This window comes from Lytechinus variegatus, chromosome 2, assembly GCF_018143015.1.
Source record: "Lytechinus variegatus isolate NC3 chromosome 2, Lvar_3.0, whole genome shotgun sequence".
NCBI lineage: Eukaryota > Metazoa > Echinodermata > Echinoidea > Temnopleuroida > Toxopneustidae > Lytechinus > Lytechinus variegatus.
In genome coordinates this window covers 70,755,874-70,773,608 of record NC_054741.1, presented here as the reverse complement: position 1 = coordinate 70,773,608, position 17,735 = coordinate 70,755,874, and the positions used below count along the sequence as shown (strand labels likewise).

At 33.3% G+C, this 17,735-nt stretch overlaps 1 protein-coding gene across 1 annotated transcript in view; it reads right to left on the bottom strand.

Moving 5' to 3' along the window:
• Positions 1-1,962: 1,962 nt before the first annotated feature.
• LOC121408872 overlaps positions 1,963-17,735 on the bottom strand; it is a 120,577-nt gene continuing 104,804 nt past the window's right edge. The window contains exons 113-130 of the mRNA XM_041600560.1: positions 17,486-17,590; positions 16,790-16,903; positions 16,272-16,391; positions 15,492-15,611; positions 15,046-15,162; positions 14,386-14,499; positions 13,883-13,996; positions 13,258-13,371; positions 12,601-12,714; positions 11,749-12,114; positions 11,028-11,144; positions 9,473-9,595; positions 8,778-8,897; positions 7,555-7,668; positions 6,643-6,762; positions 5,757-5,870; positions 5,268-5,384; positions 1,963-4,930 (exon numbers count right to left, since the gene is read on the bottom strand). Of these exons, the coding sequence (XP_041456494.1) occupies positions 4,749-4,930; positions 5,268-5,384; positions 5,757-5,870; positions 6,643-6,762; positions 7,555-7,668; positions 8,778-8,897; positions 9,473-9,595; positions 11,028-11,144; positions 11,749-12,114; positions 12,601-12,714; positions 13,258-13,371; positions 13,883-13,996; positions 14,386-14,499; positions 15,046-15,162; positions 15,492-15,611; positions 16,272-16,391; positions 16,790-16,903; positions 17,486-17,590 (2,405 nt within the window). The 3' untranslated portion in view covers positions 1,963-4,748. The remainder of the gene's footprint in view (positions 4,931-5,267; positions 5,385-5,756; positions 5,871-6,642; positions 6,763-7,554; positions 7,669-8,777; positions 8,898-9,472; positions 9,596-11,027; positions 11,145-11,748; positions 12,115-12,600; positions 12,715-13,257; positions 13,372-13,882; positions 13,997-14,385; positions 14,500-15,045; positions 15,163-15,491; positions 15,612-16,271; positions 16,392-16,789; positions 16,904-17,485; positions 17,591-17,735) is intronic.

The window sequence follows — 17,735 nt, the reverse complement described above, 5'->3', positions numbered from 1 at the left end:
ATTGAATAATGCATTATTCCAATCATGTCTATGCTTTAAAAAGAATAATAATATGTAGAATAAAAGAAATTAAAACAAACGGGGGGGGGGATGACGGATGGAAAATAAAAGGAAGAAGACAAGTGAATACATAGCCAAAACTGTGGTGTTAACCGGTGTACATGTTACTGCAACACCTTTGGTTGTTACATTTACACTATTTGGTGTTATGGTTAATCTCGAGGGTGTAATAATACCTCAGGGTGTTCAAGCCCCTATTAACACCAAACTGATGTCATGTTTAACACCACAGTTTTTACAGTGTAAAATAAGGTGAAGAGGAAGACTTAGAAAATAAAAAACTCTTTCATGTCACTATATAAATCTCGAGGGGTAGTAGAATGCGGATGGAGGGTGTATGTGTGAGGCCTAATTAACTTGCAAGTGGGCGAGCGAGAAACTAGACCCATTGGATAAAGAGGGAAAACGGGCAGTATACACCAGGTGCCGTTTTAAGGATGGACCTCTGCTTATTTGACTGACTTCTCTAATATTATTTAGCGTTGACTTATGTGATATACAGGACAGTGATCCTGAGGTCGTGTCCTTTTGCAACCCATCTGCATGTGTAGTATCCCACTCAGGAATTTCAAGATGTCGTGGATGTATTTGGAAGTTCACAATAACGTGCTACAACTGCTTGACTTCAATATCATAAGGGAATGTGGTGACCGGGGAGAAAATTTTCGAAGAACCATTGATTCCCAGTCTTGTCCCCATTATCGTAAATAATAATATAAATATTATTCAGCCAGGAAAGGGGGGGGGGCTAGCTTCCTTTTCGCTGCCCACTATAGGCCATTTCACAAGCTCTCATATAGCTAGAAGCCCCTCCAAAACTTTTAGTCTGTAAACCGCGCATGAGAACCCCATGCTCAGCATCTATGGGCTTTCAATCAGAACAATAAAAAACATTAATCTTACTTCGATGTCAGGAAGCTAAATAAGTATTTTTTCACTGTATACCCAATATTATCATAATGTCTCAAGTATATAATAAGGCGATCATAGTACCCTTGTCAAGTAAGCCTGTATATCACATTTTCCTGATTTTGGCTCACAACCATTTTTACGTGCTTTGTTGACGACCATGATTTCCAACTTATGACACCCCGCCCCCCCCCCCCCCCGCTGCTCTCCCCCTGTTTGTCCCTAGCTCTCATTTATTTTTCTGTCTTGGGGTATTTTGGGTCATTCTTTCTTCACTCTTGCACTCCTTTTCTTTCCCGTGTTTCGCCTATAAATTACTTTACCTTTTAGTTTCTCCGTCATTACGGCTTTGTTTTCCTTTTCTTTCTCCCATTATTTGTCTTTTTGTCCCTCATCTTCATAATCAACCCTTTTCGACGTCCTATTCCTACTTTTCTTTATTCTTAATAAAAGAGAAGTTCAACCTGATGATAAGTTCTTTTAAGTAAAAACATAAAGATAGAGAAAAACTATATATCGGTGAAGGCTTGATGAAATAACGAAGTTAAAGGTTTGGTTTTGTGACAAGCAGCTCCACCATGTATTCATCATGTTCCATAAAAAAATTATATTTATGGTATCTATCTCATATGATGGGGGAGCTGCTCGCACAATACGTCAAAAATTAAAAAAGGAGAAAAAAATAACATACTCTTTCTTATTCTTTGATGGACTTCATCAGATATTTGATATCTTAATGGTTTTTTGTTTGCTTTTATCAAACGGACTTATCGTCAGTGTGAACTTATTCTGCAAGCACAGACCCTGATTTAACCTTTGATTAACAAGTGTGTCTACAAGAAAAGACTAGCACATACAATTCACTTCCAAACTAAGCTATGATCATTTCAGGAGGGTCCCTCAATCACAATGTGACCTGCTTTATAAAATTGCCCCGATGTTTAAGATATACAACACGAAAACATTGGATAACAGCAAACAATGGAAATTATAATATTCATAAGTTTATTTTCATATAAAAATCATTACATTTCATAACTTCGTTGAAATATATTGTAAAGTGATGAATGACTTAAAATGATCAAGTTCTACAATAGAGAAAGAAATTTCAAAATCTAAGGGGAAAATGAAAAGGAAATTTAACTACATAGCCTCAAATTTCAGTAAAAGCGAAAATTATTTCCATTATGTAAAAGTTTATGACGCTGAGAAAGTGAAATTACAGATCTACAAGATCAACATATGTATAAATAATTGTCGTATTAATGCAAAAAAGAATGAGAATTTCATGACACACAAATTTCCCAGACGAAATAAAAAAGTAAAACTACTAAACGCGAAAAGGAAAATGCATATTTCACATACATCAATGCACACTAAGATCAGAATATAGAGAATAAGTGCAAATTATCAGAATGTTTTGAAGTAGAATTTAATTAAAGATCTAATCTAAGTGTAATGTTCAAAAATCAAGATAATGTTTAATCAAGTCGACTGCGCAACCTCTAATTCCCATATGAAAGACTATTGGGCAATGATGAAATTTATTTTCAAGTAATTCGCATTAAATGTAAATTAATTTCACTTTAAAAATACAAACACAAATAATAGTAATCAATAAAGAAAATAATAAATTTGGAAAAAAATATATCATCATTGAACATGAAAGAATAGATTTATTGATGAATTACAATCAATAACTTTAAAATGAACAAATTACAAGGCACTTGAGCCCGGTTGATTGGAAAACAAATTGCGTTTTTAATCAAGTATGCCCCTAATATGAGATGAAAAACGAGAAAGAGGATAATTATTGCTTTTCTTTGAAAGCTATTTTGATTTCGAAAGACACTGCCATAATTTGGAATACTGATTAAGCATGCATTATTTAAATACAGCAATGGTAATATCATTATCAGACAGTTAAAAAAAATACCCCAAAAACACAACAAAGAACCAACAGCAATGCAAGATAAACAAATAATCTTTATCAAATTTGGTGAAGCGTTTGCATATCAACAATTAACATAATTGAAAATTGTAAGTTGTAAGGAAAACTACCTCTTTCAATTTAGTCTGATATTACCCAATCCATTTTAGATATATATCTTTTCTCGAATACTTACTTTTGATAAAACCTATTAACTTTGATGAATACATACTGTTAGGAATATATTCCCTCATATCAACATTTTCCGTTTGACTATATGCCATAGATAGATAGATTCAACACACTCTAGCCAAATCACAAGAAAAAATATTCAATACATCTACACAAAACCACCTTTTTCTATAAGAATACAATCACCATTGAGTTTTTGTAATCAATGTCCGGCACTGACGTTCAAACTTGCATCTGAAAATTACCAGATTTTCATCGTAATCAGTACAAAAAAACATACTTATGTTAACAATCTTTTTAAATCAACATCTGACATAGTGGACACTTTCTATAAAATAAATCATTTATCATTAATGCTCGATAGCTGGGGCAAATACAGTGTGTCGGGCGAATAAAATGGCTTTATCATCAACTTCTGAATAATTACAAAATTCAAGCTTTATGCTCACTTGAGTTTAGAGATTTAAAAAGCCCAATCAATTTTGTACTTTCTATAAATATAGTATAGGTATCGGTCATTAGTTTTGAATTAAAATGCCTTCATAACATCATTGCTTTATGGCCCATTTCCAGTCGCACTATACTGCAAATATAGACTATCAAATAGGCTTACTTTATCCTCTGCTTCAATTTCATACTGCATTCTTGTTTTATTATTTTATAAGATCAGGTTTATTAACTTTTAAAATGAAAACAAATCAAATTTAAGTTCCACTGATAATTTTTGCTCTATGTGCTCTACTCATGGTTATATAGTCCTTCAATGAACATCTTTTGTTGTATTTCTTTTTATTGTATCCCTATAATATCACTGTCAAAAATCAACATTTATCATGTATTGGGTGATGTATACCTTCATCAATTAACTTTACAGTGGGAATTTCTTATCATTTTTAAAATCATGGTGATGGCCTAATTCGCCTTATCAGGTCTGAGAAATTTCTTCAGTCAAATCTTGGATATGTTCCAAGGAGGGACATGCTGACCTTTAATTTTATAACAATGATAATGATAGCTGGATTTATATAGTGCTTTATGCCTGAAGATACAGAGCGCAACTATTAGTAAGCCCGGCTAAAAAGCATTGAAGCACTTACATTAAAGACTGTTTAATTAAAACTACTGAAGCAAAACCAATTAAAGTAAAATAGAAACTACGAAAATTGTATGGGCTTTTTAGTTCTGAGCACTCAATTGAGAATATTTGATTTTGAAATTGTTTAGTGGAAAGACATTTTTGAAGGACATGCTGCATGTAATTAAATATAATTATTCCATTTACAGAATTTATGATAAATCACTTCAAAAGCACACAATGAACTGTGGTTCAAATTTATTTCCATGTATGTTTATGCATTTTCGAATTTAGAAAAAGGTGGAGCATTTAACATATAATGCAATAATATTTTCTTGTAGCATTATAGTGTCTTTAAAATGACTTTCATAATTTCTCATCTGCTCTATTTAATAAAAACAAGTTCAACATTATTTTGCAGGAGGAATTGCAAAGACCTAGTCCCATTCCACTGATCACGATAATTCAATTAAAAGCTGTTCTTGTAAAGTCCAGGAAAGGTCAAAGCTCATGACGTTTAATGTTTCATGCATTTTATCAACTGGTGTAGCGCATAAGCCTGGTCTGGTAACATTCCATCTTCTATGCACTGAGTGCCATTAGTTTCTTCTTGTCTAGATCGTCCTGTCGTTTCATAGTGCAGAGGCATACAATAATGAAGATGACAAAGAGGAGGCCAATCAAGCAAATTAAAGCTATCCACCAGGGTTCAATAAGGAGATTGTTCGCATCAGCTTGGGGAAGGTTGTTGTTATTACCATCAGCTGTAAGAGACAGATAATTGATAATAGTTTATACATACAATGTTTACAGATGAAATTTCACTATTGTTCTAATTGTAAGTTTATGTTGTCAAAAAAACACAAATGTATTGTTGAAATGAAAATGTCAAACAAACAGCAGTAAATAAAATCAAATACATGTATTTTCTCCTCTCCCTTTTCTACTTCTTTCTACCTTCCCTACTTCTACTCCATCCGTCCTCGGCCCCTTTTCTTCTTCTTCCTCTTCATTTTCTTCCTCTTCCACTTCCTCCTTTTCCTCTTTTCTCTCTCATCCTCCTTCTTATTTAGGATATTTGACAAAATCATGTGAACTTACAAGTTTCTGAGCAGTCGTCTCCTGTAAAACCAGTTTTGCACACACAGACATATCGGTTGAGACTATCTATACACACTCCGTTGTTCCTACATGGGTTGCTTGAACATTCGTTGATGGCTGTAGTAACGGTAAGAATGCAATAAAATTTTCAGTAATAGTAATCAATGTACTGGTGAAGGCAAGAATCACATTGTCCAAATGGTAGAACAGAGACTATTCTGTAATTCTATAATGGTGATAGTCGTAATGGTGAACTCGATGTCGAGGCTGATATTGATGTCTAAGTTGATGTCAATTTTGATGGTGATGGTAAGTAAAATAATGGTTGTGTAGGAATCAGAAAAATCTATTTCATGGTGGCAGGATTGATGGCTACAATAATGATAACCTGTAGGATCATTAATTAATTAAAAAAATCTGAATGCAGGCATGAATAATATCCTGAAATCATTATTGTCTCTAAATAATTAGAAAGAATATATTTCTTACGAGTTTCACAGAGGGTTCCCTCAAAGCCTGGAGTGCAAACACACACATTGACACCGCTAGTATCAGCCATACAGGCAGCTCCATTCTCACATGGCTCGTTTCCAATGCAAGCATCTGAAAACAAATTAAGCATTCAAGTATGTTGATGATTTTTGCAAAATAGGCGATTAACTTATCACAATCAAAGAATCAAATTCAACGAAATAAAATATTCGTCGATTCGAATTGACAATATTTAGACTTTTTCATGGAACTCATCTCTTATTTCAATATTGTAATTATGTTATTGTAACTGAAGTACAAATAGCTATGATTAATTTTTCATATCTTGGAAATGACCATTCTTCAAAATATACACATAAATATTCCCTGTTTCAACAACTTCAAGGACACCTTGTATAACTTCTTGATTGGGGACAATAGTGATAAAACCTGCCTTTGTGGGGATGAGCAGGATATGAAACTTCTCATATCATCCCAGATGTACCAGAAACTATTTGTATTAATGAGATATGATTAACTGAAGTCTCAAGAGACATTTAGAAATAATCCCTAGTATGGAAATCAGGCGATGCCACAGTTCTTCATATGTAAACAGGACAAGGCATGCTTGTTGGTCAAATCAATGTTACAACAACATGATGTAATCTATTCTGAAAATATTTATTCAGGGTGATTCTTAATTTCATAGAATGACATTGCTGACTTTCCATAGTTAGGATTGATTCAAATATCTTCTGCAATCTACAAAAAGACATTAGAATTTGTGATGTCATGTGTGAAGATATGACTGCAATTGCTTTGGATGTCAAAAAGACAATAATTGGAACCATCATAAAGTAGCGCCACAAGACAATACAAAGAGAGAAAAGCTTATGATACTCACTTGAAGGTATTTCACAATTGCTACCTCTGAACATGTCATTACACTGGCATTCATAGCCATTCATACCATCTATGCATACACCATTGTTCTGACATGGGTCGCTTCCACATTCATCAATATCTACAGACAAAAAAAAAGAATATGAGACAGAGAGGTATGAATAAGCAGATCAGTTTTACATGGGGCAGAAGGGGTAGCCCTCTTCCTGTGTTTCATCATGCATGCTCATTAAAGGAGTAAATGGAACATTACATGAGTGTAAAAATTCTGGAAGGCACAGACCCCTAAAAAGGCTGCATTCAAATGAATGGAAATTTGATAGAGAGTACAAACAGCGGGTATGCAAGAGAGTGAGGGGGATGTAATTATACACGTGCATATTTACTATCATTTAATTTGAAATTAATTCACATTTTAGTCATCTTGCGCTTGACCATATCAAAATACTCTGGCGCTATCTGTATATTATTGATATAGCCCTTGGTGCATTGGTAATTTTATTTGGTAAATATATTTTCTTCTCAACATTAATTAATCACTGCCCAATTACTATGCAAAGGAAATATGATGATTCACAAACTTGATGTACATATGAATGGTAAATGGTGATTTCTTTAAAGACAACATGAATGCCTGTAAGCAAGCAATCAGAGGACCAATGTCCTCACTTAGGGACCTGGTAATGAGGATTAATGGCTTCCAAAAGGGGCTCTAGTGCACCAAGTGGGAATCAAACCTAGGTCATCGGAATCCGAACCCAAGCTCTAGCAACTGAGCTAGCATTTATACATTAAGATTTTCGCTACAAATGAACAAAGAGAGAAAGGAAATCTTGGGAGAGGGATAGAGAGAGAGATAGAGAATAAGAAAGAAAAAAGTTACATTGGACATTGAAATAAATGGTATACATACTTGTTTCACACTGTGATCCAGTATAACCTGCTGTGCACTGACATGAGTAAACACCAGCACTGGCAACAAAGCACTGGATACTATTCACACCACAGTAGTCAGGAGGACATTGTTCTGCAATGAAAATATATCACATCATACTTCAGAAACTTGCTTCGGAAAACATGTTAGAAGTACATTTAATTCTGATAACTCTTTCCAAAGCTATGCTTCACTAGCCAATGGCAAATATAACTTAAAAGTTTAAATTATTTGTTCTTCATGTACCAGAGTGAATGAATTGCAGGAAAAATATTTTAACTGTAAAATATCATTACCATTTTTTCCGGGAGGGGGGGTGGATAATATCTTTATTAGCTAGAAACTGTTCAATATTTACTTTGAGGAGGCTGGAAGTGAAATTGACTCTTGGAATATTCCTGAATGGCCTATACCATTAACTCTAGATGTAGGTAAAAAAGTTCTCTAAAAAGGAGATTTTTTTTGTTTGGAATCACCACTATGTAGACATAATACTTTAGTTAACTCTGTCAGTTTCAGATAACACAAATACAGAGTAGCATTTGTATTCTTAATTCACATTTTTGACACTGTTGAAGAACATTATGATTATCTTACAGTCCATGACCATGACAATATTTATTCTAACTCTCGTATCAGTTATACCAATTCTTGCTAATAAATTGGAAGACCCACAAAATCTCTTCCACATAATGAACATATTTACATCTACTGTAGATATTAATATAGTAAACATAAACAATACTATCTTTGCAGATGGAGACAAATATATTTCAATTGAAGGTCTGAATGTAATTCAAATTTTGCTTGCCATCATATGTATCCATTAAACTTGAACTTGGAAGTGATATTAAAATTCAAGGAAAATATGATTAAAGTGACCTACAGTGTCTGAAAAAATATGAGTTGTATCTAACATGGATATTTTGCATATGATAGCTAAATTTGCAATTTTGGAGCGTTCTTTTTATCTTCAATATAAAAAATTGATATAATTTTTTGTCAATAAAGGATTTTTAGGTGTGTGTTGGTGAGTTTTTCAGAATTTTAAAGACATGTATGTTTTTGTCATGAAATTTAGAAATAAGCAAGATATCTCTTCTATATTTGAAGGTTGCATAAGAAAGCATACTTAAAGTTTGTCAGAGAGGAATATCAATTTTTTTCAGAGGGAAGTTTATAATAAAGGATTGTGGCCACACCTATGTTACATCTGTCACCGACATATCCTTCTGGACAGCTACACTGTGGCTGCTCATTGACATCAATAGCACATGTTCCTCCGTTCAAGCAATAACCCTCAGGGCACATGATCATGATTTCTGAAAAATTGTACCGAAAAAATAGAGGATAAAAAATATTTTATGCATAATAAAAGGTTTAGTCAGACTTAATACATAAACATCATTCAAAAGCATCACAATGCAATTTAGACAATTACATTTTCTTTTCAACACAACGATTATCAATATCAATATCATCATACTCATCATCACTATCATTGCTATCCCCATTATTATCATCATCGCTGCCACGGTCACAATCATCATTGCTATTTCTATTTACTGCTCTCTTGTATTATCACAAACTCAACAATTACTATCATCTGATCACTTCTAGGACTTGCAACCATCATTTCCATCATAATCACCATCACCACAATCACCATCACCACCACCTCAAGCATCTTCACCACCACTACCAAAATCTACACCATCTTCTTCATCATCATCACCAACACTGGCATCTTCACAACTACCATCACTATCATCATCTTCTTTTTCATATTTACCACATTCGTCATCATTATCATCATTATCATCATCATCATCATCATCATCATCATCACCACCACCACCACCACCAACTACTACCACCTCCATCATCTTAAGCATACCTTCTTCACAATTAGTGCTTGTCCAACCCTCAGGGCAATCACAGACAAACCGATCAGTGGCTGGATTGAAGAAGCAGCTGCCTCCATTTAGGCAGGGGTTGCTATCACAAGGTGTTGGCACAGCTTAAAAAAGAGAAAAATATATGATGGAACCAAAACTTGCAAAGAGAAAATTACAACAGTGTTATTTGGAAATCAATGCTGTTCATTATTGTGTTCTTTAACAATAGATACAGTGAAATAGCAACCATAAAAATCCATGTATATAAAACAATAGCCGTTACCAAATATCTCAAGAAATTGCATTATTTGTTGTAATAAAAAAAACTTCTGACATATAACAAAATCATATCTAAATGATCTTCATACAATGTATCAATAATCATCCGACTATACTTTCATCACCATCAACACCATAACCATAACCACAATCTCCATTAAAATCTGATATTAGACATTATACAATTTAATGTGCCTCATCATAAAATCTCTATTGACTAATTTTTTTTGCATACCCAAAACCAATGGAAGCGGGTTCAAAAGGATATATATTTGATGTTCATGATTGAAAGAAGTTTTACACTATGCAAAGGAATATTTTTTTGATATCCATCATGCATAATCCATTAAAAAGTGTTGATTACACACTTTCTCGAAAGTTTCATGTGTGTAGAGGAAAATACATGCAGTTACTGATACCCTCAAATTACAAAGCTACCAAAGAAGATGAATAATAACTAGCTGCATAGTCCTGAATAATATGAACAAGAAAAATGATGTACACTTTCATGCTGCAAAAATTTTAAACCAAGAACCTGATACAAGAAGCAAATTTTAACTACATAGTTACAAAAAAAAAACGTTTTGAAGGCAAATTAATGTCCAACTTATATGTACTTATATATACTTATGTCCATCTGTTCCTTCAAGTTGAAATGGTGTCAAATAATAAGTTGTGAAAAGTTGAAACACATAGCGATTAAATGCAGGGTAAGTTAGTAAACAAAATAAAAAAATTGATTTATGTCAATACATATTGATGATTATTTGTTTTCATATATCTTTCATTTCTTTGATATTTAGAATAAAATATCAGTGTTCTAAACACTTTATAATAAGACCAATCCTATTGAGTTCATAAAATGGTATATGGCTATATCAACTAAAAACAAAATTTTTGAGACCTTTTATCGCACCTCTGATTACTGGTGATGTATTTTGATTTTTATATTTTATTTAGTCTCTCAAAGTTAACCTGTACCTGCTCCATGTTGTAATTCAATACTTTTCTTGTATCTAATATCAATTTCATTATTTTCATAATTTGTATCCTAAAACAAACTGAACTGAATACCATTAAGTTTGTATATAATTTGTTTAATTGTTTCAATCCTAATGGTATCTTTGCAATGATAATGTAACTATAAAAGTGAATCTATAGATAACTCAAATTTGAAAACAGACATTCCCCCTCTCTATAAGAAAATAGTGATCAAACCTACATATGAAAGTGTTCTCAAGTTTATTCAATTTAGTAAAAACACACTGTACTTACAAATTTCACAATTATCGCCTGTGAAAGCTGGAGCACATCTGCAGAAATACTGGAGATTGTCATTGGTATTCACACATTCTCCATTATTCTGGCAAGGGTTGCTTGCACACGGGAAGTCTAAATGATGAAAAGTAAGGGGAAAGGACACAAGCTTGTTCAGGTAAATGGTAACCAATGAGTTGTATGTAATAATAGGTAATAATACCCAAATTATTAAAACCACATTTTTTATAGGGTCTATAATCGTTACAAACTCTTTTGAATAGACATTTTACCAAGATTTTTCAGTGGTAATTAGTAACTTTGGTGATTAAATAATAAAATATTCATCTAGATACAGATATGACCAGGAGGTAGTGCCAGATCTGGGTCAGGTACATATGCCTACAAGAGTTCATGATAAAAAATTGTATATCACAAGGTCAGCCACTAAGAAAGGTAAGAAATCTTTCCACATAAAAATGAGAAAACCTTGAAATAGTCTTGACCTAGTTAATGCACCCATTGTTCACAGCTTCCAAAATGGACTGGATAACTATTTGAAATATGAACCAGTAAAATATAGGTTTGATGCTGAACCACCAGGACATGATCCAGCCAACCTCAAGAGGTGACAGAAGCTTGCATTCAAAAGTATCCATATGTATAAAAAAGTTCAAGGATTGTTGACTTAAATAAAAAATAAAATGATGGCTTGTTCATTGAAAGTAAATTTATTTACCAATGTCACAAAGATCAGTAACCACAGCTCTGAATCCTCTCTCACTCTTATCGGGATCAGTGATAAATCGCATCCAGATGGTGGTCTGAGCTGAGGTGAAGTTCACAGGCTCTTCAGATCCCGACAGCACTCCACCTGAGAAGAGGGAAACTGGGTTCCCGATGAGGGCGCCACCTCCAATCTCCAGGGTGTCGTAAGAGTCTTCAGTCATGAAGTCTGTGATCTGGATGTGCAGGCGGTTCCGTTCGTTGGAGATGACCAGCCAGGAGCAGGTTTTGTTGTCATCATAGCTTCCAGGATAATTTGGACTAGTGATCACTACAGCAGCACATCCTTCCAGGTAGTAGTCAACATTGCAGCTCGTAACTGATGATATAAAGATACACAAAGGGAAATATAGTAGAAAATCCATATACACATATGTAATATAGATACAGGAAGTTAAATGGATACAATGCAATAGATGACTCTTGTGTTGGCAAAATAGTACATGATTGTGTCACAGCGAATATATTTCTTAAAACAACGGCCAGTATTTAATCAACAAGTGTAATGCATCATGAATGAAAGAGATAACAAGTTTATCCTGACTGATACCTTGAATCTTGAATTACAGGATTTCAGGGTTATACTGCCGAATCTTTCTAAGATAGATACTCTATATAATGTAAGACATGAATTAAAGAATTCATTACATGGAAACACTTAACCCGACAACCTGTTATTACTTTCCATTAACTGCAGAACTGTAGACTATTAACCATAAAGATATATATCAGGAAATATAGAATAAACCAAACTCTGTGGAATCAACTAACATCAACAGTTAAAGATAAATGTTATTCAACCTACCTGATTCACAATTTGTGCCACTCCACCCCCTTGGGCATACGCACTGGTATGAGTTGAAGAGATTGTTACAGGTTGCTCCATTTAGACAAGGGTTGCTTGCACATGTATCAAGCACTGAATAGAAATTATAACAATAACAATAATTGTCAATCATTATTCATTACTGTTTATCATTTATAATATTAAAGAGTTTGAGTTGCATGAGTAAGGTATTACAGCAAATTTAAATCACAATAAAGATTTACATTATCTGAGATTTTTACAGTTTGCTCAATTAATACAAGCATTGCTTGTATCAACTAATGAACATATAGAATTACATGTGAAATCATTCTCCATTACTGTAACAAAAAACAAAGAGTGTACACAGGCAAGACAATAAAGTATTCAGGAGAAACAATTTACTGTGTTATAGTTGTTGGGACATTTGCTATCTGAAATTTACCAATGAAGTATGAGTGGATTTATCTATTCAGAGACACAAGGAAAGGCGGTTTGCATGTGAAACTCAAAGAGCTTTTATTTATAGGCAATTTTTTCATTCTAAAAAAACCCCAACTATACAAAAGTGCACGCAATAATAACAAATTATCGATTGTGAAATTAACTCAGGGATATTATATCAGTTGAAATCTTAAAAAGATAGAGAATACTTACGCTCTGCACATGTAGGTCCAGTGAATCCAGTATCGCAAGTACAGGTGAAACGGTCGATCCCATCTGTACATATGCCATTGTTCTGGCATGGATTTGGATCACAATCATTGATGTCTGTTCAAAAATGAGGAAAACATGATCAAATAACTATCAAATATCTATACTAAGTAGATTGAAGTACCAATGTTTGCCATCTGTTTTTTTTCCTACAGTTAGTAGAGTTTCTGAGGAGATTCATAGTATTCTTTAATCGAATTTTGTATCTATATGTTTCTGTTAACATTACCATAACTTTAGCGATTAATCGTGGCTTAAACTCTAAGTTACCAACATAATAATTGTAATTATGTTTTCATAAATTATCAATACCATCATCAATACTATCCTCATCCATTTATTAACTTAGTATTATGAATATCATTATCGTAATACATGTTGACATTATTGCTATTTTTTCCTGGTTCTCACTGTTTTTCTACTATCATCACAAGTATCATTATAGTCATAATTTTCATTTTCACATTTTTGTAATATTATCACATCTCCAAAATGAACAGCATAATGAGCATGATCACATTATGATCATATTGATGATCGACATCATTGCAATAACATGTTCACTTACTGATTTCACAATGATCGCCTTCAAAGCCTCGTTGGCAGGTGCAGGAGTAGGTATTATTTCCATTCTCACAGAATCCATTGTTAAGGCAAGGATTACTTGTGCATTCATCAAAATCTAAAATAAAACATGATGAAATTCAAAGTTAGAATTTGTTTACCACAAATGCACATATTTTATACAAGTATATATTTGGTATTTCAATTTTTTATTAACATTCATTCTTTGCATTCCACAAAAGCTCGCCCATAAATTATTTTCTTAAAAATACCTTTATATATCATTCATCTATAAATAAATGAAAAAAAAGATATACCATAAGTCAAAATAATACAGAACTGAAATATGTTCAGTGCTCGTATACTTATATACTTTTCAACATGAGTGTATTTCAGTCCAATGCCTCCTTTATAGACACTCTGAATTAAAAAAAAAAAATTTCCAAAACTAAAATCACTTTGCTAATCATTTTTAAAACGAAAAAAAACCAAAAAACAATGACTTACCATTCTCACACCTGGGACCCCATCGTCCCGGAGGGCAGGTGCAGACGAAGTATGTGAAGTAGTTTGTGCATTCTCCGCCATACTCACAAGGACTACTATCACATGCATCCACAGCTGCCAAAAAAAATCAAAACAAATTATCAACAGCTCTGTTAAAGATAAATTACAGCTGCATAAATCTCTATATCTCTATTGTGATAACAGATATACTTGAAAGTAGGGTAAATCGAAAGAACTATGATGAATAAAGACTAAATCATGACAATTGCAATTGATATTCTAGGATTGAATAATTCTTGTACAGCATAACTTTGCTGCAACTAGTTCAATGGCACAATAAAGGGATTTTTTTATCATATTACCTTGTTCAGACATCCTCTCAAAATATGTAAATGTTTCACAATTCACAATCCACATATATTAAGAAACAAATATATCCAGGAATGGTGACAATAATAATGAAAGATGCTTTAAATTTATTAAATTGATAAACTAAGAAATAAAATTAATTACTTCCATAGAATTAATGATATAAGAAAGTATTTCAGAATTTACAATCTGACAATATGTCAATATCACAAGTATCAGATGGTGAAAATGATTTTAATGTAGATGGATGAAAATATGATTTGACTAGAAAAAAGTATTTTAAAAACTTACGTTCAGAGCAATTATTTCCTGTCCATTGGCTGGTGCAAACACATGAATACGTAAACCCGGATTGCTCAATACATTGACCCCCATTCAGACACGGATTGCTAAGGCAGGTATCAACAACTGAATAATAAACAATAGAAAATAATTGTTTAGATTCTTGGATAAAATTATGAATAATTATGAATCATGAAAAAAATGAATGAAAAGTTGAAGACGGGCATCTTAAGTTTTGTTGGGTTTACTGAAGGATTGATGAATGTATACAATATTTTTTACCCTGAATTCTGATCATCTTCAGGTACTAAGTTTGTACAACAAAAAAGCTTATACATCTCAGTATAAAAAAGTGTTTTATGAATTGAAGACTGCATTACTTATCCAACCTATTAACCTTTAAAGCAATGGGGCTAATAATCAATCTTTTAGAATACACAGTTAAGCAAACTTACGAATTTCACAGTTGATTCCTCCATAGCCGACAGGACATTCACACATGTAGCCGTACAGGTTCTGCATCAGTTGGCAGGCGCCGCCATTTTGACATGGATCACTCTCGCAGTAGTTGATAACTAGAAGGGATGTTGGGGTAAGAAAAATTCCATGCAAATTTTGCAGATAGGAAAGAAAAGGCCCATGGCACAAGCAAAGGAATAGAATTTTCTCGAAAGCATTTCAGTGTAACATGCATTGAATTTAAACAGCAGTTTATCAGAAAAGCATTTCATTTTGAAGCATTTAATCCAAAGATCACCCTGAGAAGGGTTATGTTTACTAAAAAAAACCCAATGACAACCACATGCACACCAAGGTATGGGTAAGAAAATGAATGCAGCATTTCAAATGATGTATATTTTGCTTGTGCAAGAACCTTTAGAATTGACACCAATGATCAGATATCCAGTCTGTACTTCATCAATAATCTTCATGTATACACATTTCTTGATGGATCTCTCATTACCACACCACAAAAACAATAAAGCAAATGATCATTCCACTTCATTACATCATCACACCCATCATAATCAATCACAGTAATGCAATCTACCTAATAATGAAAAATAAAGTATTTAGTTATACATTAAACCTAAACATATACAACTGAAACTAAAAAAAACACTCAAAGAATGTTATAGAATATCATTATCATGATTACGTCTTTGGGTAATAAAATGTACATACTGTTAGAATCAATACATGACTGTAAACAAAACACTTTGTTCTGCCTGTACCTGTTTCACAGCGGTCACCCTCAAAACCAATTGGACAGCTACAGAAGTAATCCCCTGTTCCTAGGTCTGCACATGTTGCCCCATTTAAACATGGGTTGAAAGTTTCACAAGGATCCACATCTGTAGTACCAGGTAAAGAAACATAATTTTTCTTTCATCACAATACCTTTCTAGCATAAAAACTGAGTTGAATCATAATAGATTTTTTTTGTGATAAATAACAATCGTGGTCAGATATGTTATAGCAGAAGTAGCCAAAGGAGAAGTAAAAGAATCTGTTGTTCTCCTAGAAGTAGAACCAGTAGTAAAAACAGTCAATGTAGTATCTCATGCTCGCTATTTACACTCTTCTGCAAGAGTTCTGCGACTAATACACAACCACGGAGTTATGCATACTTATCTAAATTGCTATGGTAATGACGGTATTGGTAGTAAATGTTGAAAAAGTAAGACGGTGCTAACTGGTATAATTGTACTTTTCAAATTAAATCATGTTTCATATATGAAGAGTGACTTACATATTTCACATACATCCCCATCGAATGCAGGAGTGCAATCACATCTATAAAATGATCCAAAGTTGTTACAAGTCCCTCCGTTGCGACAAGGGTCAGAAACACACGGATCGGTCACTGCATAGGGAAAGCAATGTTAGATAATTCAACCAATCAGGATAATGTAAAATACATATCATCAGGAATACCCCATATCAGCTACTATACTTTCAATACAGGGCACAGACTGTGACATGAAGATACAATGAATACTTACACTTGATAGTGACTTTTTGTAATAGACACTTAGGCATTACACTTGATTGCATCTTCGATATCCCTAGCCTAGAACTGGTTGTGAATTATAAATGTATCTCTTTTGGAGAGATCGGAACCAAGTAAACACGAAATATAATCAACTTGACACAGCAGTTTTATACTTTGCAACCTGAAAGTATTATGTATATCCCTATTTAGAGGTTGGTTTATGGCTATGGCTAATGAGGTTTATCAATCTATACAACTTAGCATTGAGGGAAATTTTGCCGTAAATGCAAACTGATATGAAATCATTAGATTGTACATAAAAGCTGCCATCATTTATTAGTTTTCTTCCATGAAGGATCTACCAATTTAAGAATGATGTGACTGTTTTATGTACAGAGGACTATGGATGTACATAGCAAAAATATTATAATTTCCAATTATTACTCTACTCACATATTTCACAAGAGGTGCCAGCATAGCCTGTATTGGAACAGTCACACGTTCCTCTGTTACACAGACCTCCGTTTAAGCATACCACGCTGTCACATGGATCAGGGGCTAAACAGTTTGCGAAAAAAGAAAATATCTTAAGTTGAACTTGATCTTATTCATTTCATTTGTTTGTTAGTATAGATAGATATGAATTACTTTCACAATTTAGAAAATACATATATAAAAACTTTTCATTAAAGAATTTCCAGTA